Source organism: Urtica dioica, chromosome 11, assembly GCF_054948205.1.
Source record: "Urtica dioica subsp. dioica isolate 48M chromosome 11, U.dioica_male_clone48M_v1_H2, whole genome shotgun sequence".
In the NCBI taxonomy this organism is placed as follows: Eukaryota; Viridiplantae; Streptophyta; class Magnoliopsida; order Rosales; family Urticaceae; genus Urtica; species Urtica dioica.
The window spans coordinates 12,779,064-12,787,862 of record NC_142766.1 but is presented as its reverse complement, the minus strand read 5'-3'; the positions used below and the strand labels follow the sequence as shown (position 1 = coordinate 12,787,862).

Below are 8,799 nucleotides of genomic sequence, written 5' to 3'. Positions count from 1 at the left end.
ATTTATTGATTGAAGTATCTTTCATGTTCTTCTTCTCTATCGCTTGAATTAATTATGTGCTTATTGCTTGTTTGAGATTCATGACCTCATTCATGATTTTTAAGATTGACTTGAGGCTTGAGAAAGATTAGGTTGATCGTGCATAATTATTTCACCATAATACATTCTTATGCTAGACATAGTTAGGCTGTTATGGAGATGTGTGTACACTCTTGTTTGTAATGTTTGTCGTATTTTTAGAGTTTGAGATTGAGAGATAAAAACTCGGTATTGACATAGGTTGTTAGATGCTCAAGAGAGATTTAGCGATGATTACGTGAGTGTGATTAGTGAAGAGAGATAACCGAAAAATCGTGCATAGTTCTAGGAATCCTGACCATAGAAGAGTTTAGCGAACCTGTTACCCTTGCCTTCTACTCATCTGTTCACCCGTATTTACTTTGTGCTTTAGTTTAATTTGTCGTTTTAGTTAATAATCATCTTTGTTTATTTGAGTTCAATTCGTTGCTGGTTGGTTTAAATAATCGGTTAAGCATAGTTCTCGTGGAATCGACTCGTTCTTACGAACTTTACTACTTGAGTATCTACGTGCACTTGCATACAGAAATATCGCAACAAAGTCAAAGATATTTTATATATTTGCGTAAACCAAAACATTCTATCCAATAATCTTGATCGGTGGTAAGGAATTCAAAAGGTCAATACAATCACATAAAATAAATGTGAACATCACGGATTCAAATAATAAAAGAACTTCATCGCATAATAAATAAATCGTAAATTGGAAAATCGCACGTTCACAATCAAGGCTCTGATACCACATGTAAGCATAATTTAGACAATTCTAAATAGCAAAGATCTTAGAACTAGGTGATGCATGACGTGAGCGACAACGGCGTGAGCGACAACGGCGGTGGCAGAATCACCGGAATTGGTTTCTCTCTCTTGACCTCTTTTGACTTGAGAGCTTTCTTTTGATGGCAGAGGAAAACAACGTAATGGGTTGAGAGATGACCAATCCCTATGGTTTTTCTTATATAGACTCACCATCATGGTATATAGGGAAATTACCTTTATTTTAGTTAACCAATAAGATTTAATCTGATTATATATTAAGTCCACTAATTGGTATTACACTTGGGTCATACACATACGTGGGTTTTATAAAATAAAGTCTAACATACGATTCATCTCGATTATCCAAGCCACCAACAGGGAGACGTCATACTCATCCATCCATTATTCTATGCTCATCGCCGGGCATAGGCTGAATGGAGGGAATTATATGGAATGGTCTCAGCTGCAACCTTGTGGTCGACATAACAGAAAAGTTGGGATACTTAATTGGCGACATAAAAAGCTTGAAGGAAGGCGACAATGGATACACATCTGGAGGCATGAGAACTCACTGGTCACAACATGGGTCCTCAACTCTATGGAAGCATCAATTGCAAAGTCTCACAAAGACTACAAAACAATGTCTGGAATTCGGTTTTGGAGACCTACTCAGACTTGAAACTCATCGCAAATTTTTGAATTCAAGACGAGGTTGTGTAAATTCAAGCAAGGAGGAAGATATGTAACACTTATTACAAGAAAATGATGTCTCTTTGACAAGAATTTTTCAGGCCCTAGGTACACTTCACCTATATTAGGAATAGTTGATTGGATGTGTTGCGATATGTATTATGAGTTACAACTAAATCAACAAATATCCAAGTTGTGGTAGATGTTTACCTGTGGTATACATGCATCCTAAGTAGTCTTTACAATCAAATATGATTTGTTAAAAAGGTAAAAATCAAGATAGAACAGAGTAAGCACTATTTGGTACCGACCTTCCAAAAAATGGGCCGATTTGAATGCTCAATGACCATACTGATTGAGAAACAAGAAATATCATAAGTAAGGATTTGATCAATCTTGAACAGAACAAAAAAGATAAGAGAAGTTAGCGGTTAATCCTGAGTATTTTACTTATTATATTTTTTTCATTTTAAACTCTATAATTGAAGAAAATATTGAATTTCATTGAAATTTATCGAAATTAATCAAAATTAAGGAAACACATACTCTAAAGACCACAAAAGAAATCGCTATTACCTTTAATTCAAATTAATATTGACTAATTATAATTTCGATTATTTTTTATGACTTCCGATGATCTTTGAATATCATCGGAAGTAATGTAATTAATTGGATTAATTTGAATTAAAAATAACAGAGGCTCATTTTGTAGTCGTTCTTGTCAAAAGAGTTGTTGTTTCTTTAATTTATCTTAATTTGATTAATTCCTGATATTCCCGAAAAAATTATGATGAAATTCAATATTCTCTTCAATTATATAATTTAAAATGAAAAAATATTTTTTTTAAAATTAAATTTAAATAGAATACAAGGTATTTTTGTCCGAAATATGACACAAGTCTAGTTTGAGATACTTCTTAAATTTCTCTTTTCACTGGTTACTTCAAATTCGGTTCAACATCAATGGTAAATTTGGCTCTTGTATTTATATATATTTTTTTGGACAGAATTGCGACGTGATCCGCCCGTGAGGGTTTAATTGCAAAAACAGAAGCAAATTACTTTTCCTCCTCAAAGCAAAAAAATAAATAAATAAAATACTATCCAATTTCTCCTTAATCTTCTTTCACCACGGGCTATGCACTCGACGTCCATGCACAGAATATGGGGGCCATCTCCGCGAAATTCTCTTCCTCGCGTCGGCCTCCGATTGGTGGGAGGAGAGCTTTGCCACGTCATCTACATTCGGGTGTTGTTGCGGTGGTGAAGGAATATGAAGGAGCGGCAATGGTGAATGAGAAATAGGGTAATACCCAAAACTTTCTGCTATTTTTTTGTTTTTGTTTGGCAATTAAATCCCCACGTACGAGCCACGTGATAATTCCGAAGTCCGAACCGGACACTGGAGGGACACTAGATGATTGTGACTTCGAGGACCATTTTGCTTCTCAAAAAACTTTATAAACCAAAACGACTCCAACAAACTCAATGACCATTTTGAGCCACAATTATATATAGAGGATATATGTTTATGTATGTATGTCTTATTATTGCTATGAATATTACTATTGGTAGGCCAGTGGTTCACATGGACTAGTTTTGGTTGAAAGAAACGACTTTGGAATTTGACAAAGTCGTCGTCGTCACACTTAGCTTCCCGGCTTTATCAGCTGGAACACAAAATTCACACATAATTTTCTTGGATTATGGATTTTAGAGTGTACATATTCAACGTTCAGCGATTACTCTTACTCTCTATATTTCCATGCTGTTGTTTTTGCAGAGATTTTATTGAACAAGGTGTCCCTCTTAAGGACAATGGAGAGACTCTCGTCTCAGCTGGAAAAGGAACGTTTGAGCTGGGATTTTTCACTCCAAAAGGAAGCTTGTCCGGTAAGACATATGTCGGGATTTGGTATAGGTCTTCTCCGCAGACCGTCGTTTGGGTGGCCAACAGAGAGAAACCGGTTCCGAGATCTGGCCATGGAGTTTTCAGAATTGTTGACCATAATCTTCAAGTTTGGGATGAAAGGGAGAAAGAATCTCTTTGGTCATCGGGGATTGAAACATCGCAAGATGTTTTGACGGCGAAGCTCATGGATTCGGGGAACCTTGTGCTGGGAAATTCTCTATGGGAGAGCTTTAAGGCACCGACTGACACTTTCCTTCCGGGTATGAAGATGCAAGCAGGCTTGAATCTGACTTCGTGGAAAGCAAAAGACGATCCAAGCCTCGGAAGATTCATATTCAAGCTAATTGATCAACAACGGTATGTCATCATGAACAGTTCTGTGCCGTATTGGAAAAGTGGAGGTAAACTCGCAATGCCCGATATGCTAACTAGGATGCTGTCGAATATCTCGTTTCGCAAGCATCAGATAGCGAAAGATTCCATATATAGTTCACCGGAGATCAGAGATTACAATGGCACGAGGCTGGTTATGAAGTTCAACGGAACAATTGAGTACCAGAGGAAGAGCAGCATGGAGTTTGTTTCGTTATGGTTTGAGCCGGTAGATCGGTGCAGCGTAGATAATGCGTGCGGGGTTTTCGGCGTCTGCAACGCTCGAGACTCGCCGAGGTGCAAATGCTTACCAGGATTCACGCCAATCTTCGAAGACTTTTCCGTCGGGTGTAAACAGGCAGGAGTGAAATGTGGCATGACGTTCTTGAACTTAACATTGATGTATGTGAGGAACCCGGAATCTGGTGAGAGCCTGGTTAGCAATGAGACGGAATGCATGAAGAGCTGCCTCGAGAGTTGCAAGTGCAACGCGTATTCCTTTCGAGCTGGGACATATAGAAGTTCGAACAGCACGTGCTTAATATGGACCGAGTTGTATGATCTACAAAAGGACTACGATCGTGGCATTACCCTCTCTGTCCGCCAAGCGTCCGAGGATTCAGGTACCAAAAATCATTCTGCTATATATATATATATATATGCATATGTCTTTTTTCATATATAAATAACCCCAAGGGGTGGTCTTATGGTTATGGTTATTCTTGGGACCTTATCAATCCCCGGTTTGATTCCCCCCTCAACGCAATAATTGGGGCCACTGGGGTATTCAGTAGTGCCAGGGTACGTTATATATATATATATATATATATATATATATATATATATACACACCCTGAATGACGACGTATGAGACATGGTTGATTAAGCCGATAGGCCTTTAAACTTCTCCTCTGCCAGTGGTGTTTACCCAATTTAGGTTTTCCACGTAAATCTACCTGTTCTTGTTTTTTTAATATATAATTTGGTTTACAGTCTGTAGTTCAGACTTGGACTGCGATAAATTGCCAAACACTAGTTGTGGTCCTGCAAAAAGCGACGGCAGAAACAGGTGTCTCTGCAAGACTGGCTACAAGTGGGACAGCCTCAACTTAGTTTGCATCCACTCTCAAGGTGACGGTTATAAATCAGATCTCTGTAAGACGAGAATACAATATAGTAGTTCTGGAGTCTGTTATCGTCCATTGCTATTTCTTGCCACAATCTTTGCGCTTCTAATTGATTTTCAGCAGGTTTGTTTGAGGTTCCAATCCTAATAATATATATATAATGAAAACTCTGTTTGTTTGCAGGATCATCATTCCCTCTTGTTATTGTGTTAACATCTATATGTGCTGTTGGTCTGCTTTGTGCTTCTACATGGTTGATTATTTGGAGGAGGAAAAAATTGAAAAAACAAGGTGAGCACTACTGCTGGTTATTTTCGGGTGTAGTACTAAAAACTCCATGATCATATTTTTCTCTTTAACTCCAGGAAAAAAGAGATCCGATCAAAGAAGTAAAGACTTGCTCAGGTTAGACACTGAAAAGCGTATAAAACACTACATGAATCCCGGCGAGTTTGAGGAAGAGGACGGAGAAGGGATAGATGTTCCGTTTTTCGATTTCGACTCCATTATCGCCGCAACCGATGGTTTCTCGGATTATAACAAACTTGGACAGGGTGGCTATGGCCCTGTTTACAAGGTCATACAAGAACTTGTTTTGTTTTTCTTTCAATGATTTACAATTGGCTAATCAACATTTATTGGTTATTTGTAGGGTACGTTTCAAGGCGGTCAAGAAATAGCTGTTAAGAGACTGTCTAGCATATCGGTACAAGGATTAGAAGAGTTTAAGAATGAGGTGGTTGTGATTGCCAAACTCCAGCACCGGAACCTTGTTAGACTCCGAGGATATTGTGTCAAAGGAAGCGAAAAGATTTTACTCTATGAGTACATGCCTAATAGGAGTTTAGACTCCTTTATCTTTGGTATGTATGGCTGGAACTTGGAATCTTCTCATGTTCTTTTGAGCTGATTTAGAATACTCTAGAACCATGAATTTGATCCTTTTCGCATTAAAAAAATAGAAGGACGCACAAAATTGAGACATGAAATCCTGTCTAAAACTGTTATTTGATTTTGAAAGATGAAGAGCAAAGCAAGACGTTGGATTGGGAAAAGCGGTTTAACATCATTATCGGGATTGCTCGCGGGCTTCTCTATCTTCACCAAGACTCAAGACTGAGGATTATTCACAGAGATTTGAAAACAAGCAATATTCTTCTTGACCGAGAGATGGAGCCAAAGATATCCGATTTCGGTCTGGCCAGGATATTCGGAGGCAAACAAACTGAGGCAAACACAGAGAGAGTGGTTGGAACTTAGTAAGTCTCCTGTACGCAAAAACAAATTTCCATTTTTGGCCTTTTCTTCGTAGTTCATAACAATTATCCATGTTGTTTACAGTGGATACATGTCCCCAGAGTATGCAATCGAAGGACTCTTCTCTGTCAAATCTGACGTGTATAGCTTTGGCGTTGTTTTGCTCGAGATAATCAGCGGGAAAAGGAACACAAGACTTGCTCAATCATCGGGACGGCCTCTTAGTCTCCTAGGCTACGTAAGTTTATATTTCATAAGCCAAAAAAATAAAGTTACGTATTTGGTACGAGGTTTATCTCATTCTTGGGAATCATTTGATTATCTTGTTTGACATGCATTAACAATTAAAATGATTCCAAAGAGAGTGATTAAGTAGGTTACCTTAAAACGGGATCATCCTAATATCACAAAAAAGCGGTTTTCACATTTTTCCTTTCTTTATTTTTTTGTATGATTAATATATGGTGATTTATAAGCGAAGGAATTTTTTGTCTAGCTCTTTACATTTTTTTTTAGCTCTAGTATAAGTCAATAATATTATGAATTATATTATATTTTTGGTCTTGTCGGGAAAAAAAAATTATATACCCACTACTAATATATATATATATATATATATATATATATATAGAGAGAGAGAGAGAGAGAGAGAGAGAGAGATGGCAGGGTGTTACTTGGGTTAGAATACTTGTTTTCTGTCTCAAATAAGCTTCTCAACTTATATATCCAAGAACAGAATCGACTTATTTAAGTTAATACCTTTACAAGATTATTCTAGAATTCAGTTTGGTTTTAAGATTTTTTAGACACTGATTTACAAGATTATTACGTTTCATTAGCTTATCCCTTTATTTAACTTATTTATTGTTGTAAGAGTTGAATCCCACGGCAATGCACATGTAATCAAGCTCGTAAATACTAAATAAAACTTGAACATTTTTGGACAGTAAATGTAAGATTGTGTTATAATTAAAAAATTTAAAATTATAAACCATTTTGAAATACGGTTTTAGGTTGTTTTAAGTCTTGAATTTAATTAAAATTATGTAGTTTATATTTTATTTTATGAAAAGACCTATATACTCCAAAATTAATAGTTTGATAACTATTTTGCTTGTAAAATCAGTCGTCACTCGCATTAAAGTTGATTTACATGTATACACAGGCATGGCGGCTTTGGACGGAGAACAAAATGCTGGAATTAGTGGACCCCACTATGACTGAGAGTTGCAACAGTGAGCAATTTATGAAGTGTGTAAAAATTGCATTGATATGTGTTCAAGAAGACCCGAGCGAACGGCCAACAATGTCGACAGTGGTGACGATGCTCGATAGCGACTCAGCAAATGTTCCGGATCCTCTGCAGCCAGCCTTTGTCCTCAAAACTGGAACCTCAATTCCTTCATCTTCTTCTGCAGACACACGAGCTGAAATAACGGTAACTCTTGAACATGGTCGATAGTCGGCGCTTTCAAGTTGATATCCTCACTTTTGGCTTCCATTTTCACTCCAAGTAGTTTGTGTAACGATTGCTTTGAATTTTTTCTGTCTAAGGCACGTAAAGTGCAATTTCGTTTGGAAAGAGGTCATTATGGATTGACTTCTGTAATAATAAAATAGAAGACAAAGAATTGTACAATCTTCATCATGAAACGTTTATCTTGTAGACGCTTAAAGCGTCTGTTTATGAAGCACTTGGTTTTACTGGTGAAATTCAGGTGCTTGCACACCAAGTGTTATGATGTTATATTTATGAAGAAAATTTAGTTGCAATTATCATTTTTTTTTTTTTTTTTTGCTCGTTTTTGTTGAAGTCTGAATTGAGTAGTATTTGTATGACTCATGGAGTAAGAATTAAAATTTACTGCATCAAATTGTTGATTTGCTTGTTTTTTTTAAGTTTGAATCGATTATGATTGGTATGAATAGAGTGAGCATGATTTGAATTGACATCAGTGTTCTTGAAATTTGTTGATTCTCTAGTTCGAAGTTAAAATTTGTTGATATGTTAGTCGAAGTTGAGATTGAATAATTAAGATAGGAATGAGGACCTAATTCTATAAGAATTTTTTCCCAACAGGAGGACAAAACAAGTGATTTTTCAAAATTCTTATTTTCTAACTCTCCTTATCCCAGAGACATACTAGGTTAATCAGTTCCGCCGTTGAACTTTAGTGAGTACCGAGTTAGTCCACACTTTTGTCCTCGTTCATCTCGTGTACGAGTTGAAAGGCTACGTCCAATTAAGCAAAGCTTTTAGTAACTTCAGACATTCAAAGACGGAAGGCCTTAACCAAGTAACCGTTACGCTATTGTCTTTTGTTATCAAAGTCTACTACTCGTCTTGATCCAAGTCCTGAGGTTGAAATGCAGGTCTAAATCTTAGAAGTCTAGAGCTGGAATCCAGCTGAAACGGTGGGTCCCAGTCCAAGCTCATGAGTTGTACAAACTTCTCATTGGATATTTGTTCGAACTTCTCGTTCATAGCTTTGAAATCCTCCGTCCAATGGATTCCTTCACTGCTCCAACAGATTCTTTCACAGCTCCGATCTCTCCTTCCAGAGCTTCCATCCTGAGAAGCCATCATTCAGGTTGATACCACTT

General features: G+C 37.1%; 1 protein-coding gene across 2 annotated transcripts; it reads left to right on the top strand.

Moving 5' to 3' along the window:
- Nucleotides 1-3,037: 3,037 nt before the first annotated feature.
- On the top strand, nt 3,038-7,974 carry LOC149381330 (G-type lectin S-receptor-like serine/threonine-protein kinase At4g03230). 2 transcript variants are annotated; one of them, XM_089630230.1, is made up of 9 exons: nt 3,038-3,060; nt 3,311-4,434; nt 4,805-4,942; nt 5,122-5,229; nt 5,304-5,515; nt 5,591-5,801; nt 5,960-6,197; nt 6,280-6,433; nt 7,361-7,974. In XM_089630230.1, the coding sequence occupies exons 1-9, from the start codon at nt 3,053-3,055 to the stop codon at nt 7,655-7,657; spliced, it is 2,490 nt and encodes an 829-aa protein (XP_089486356.1). In that variant the 5' UTR covers nt 3,038-3,052; the 3' UTR covers nt 7,658-7,974. The 2 variants fall into 2 exon arrangements, with proteins under 2 accessions (XP_089486356.1, XP_089486355.1); XM_089630229.1 differs by lacking the exon at nt 3,038-3,060 and having other exon boundaries at nt 3,082-4,434.
- Nucleotides 7,975-8,799: the final 825 nt, after the last annotated feature.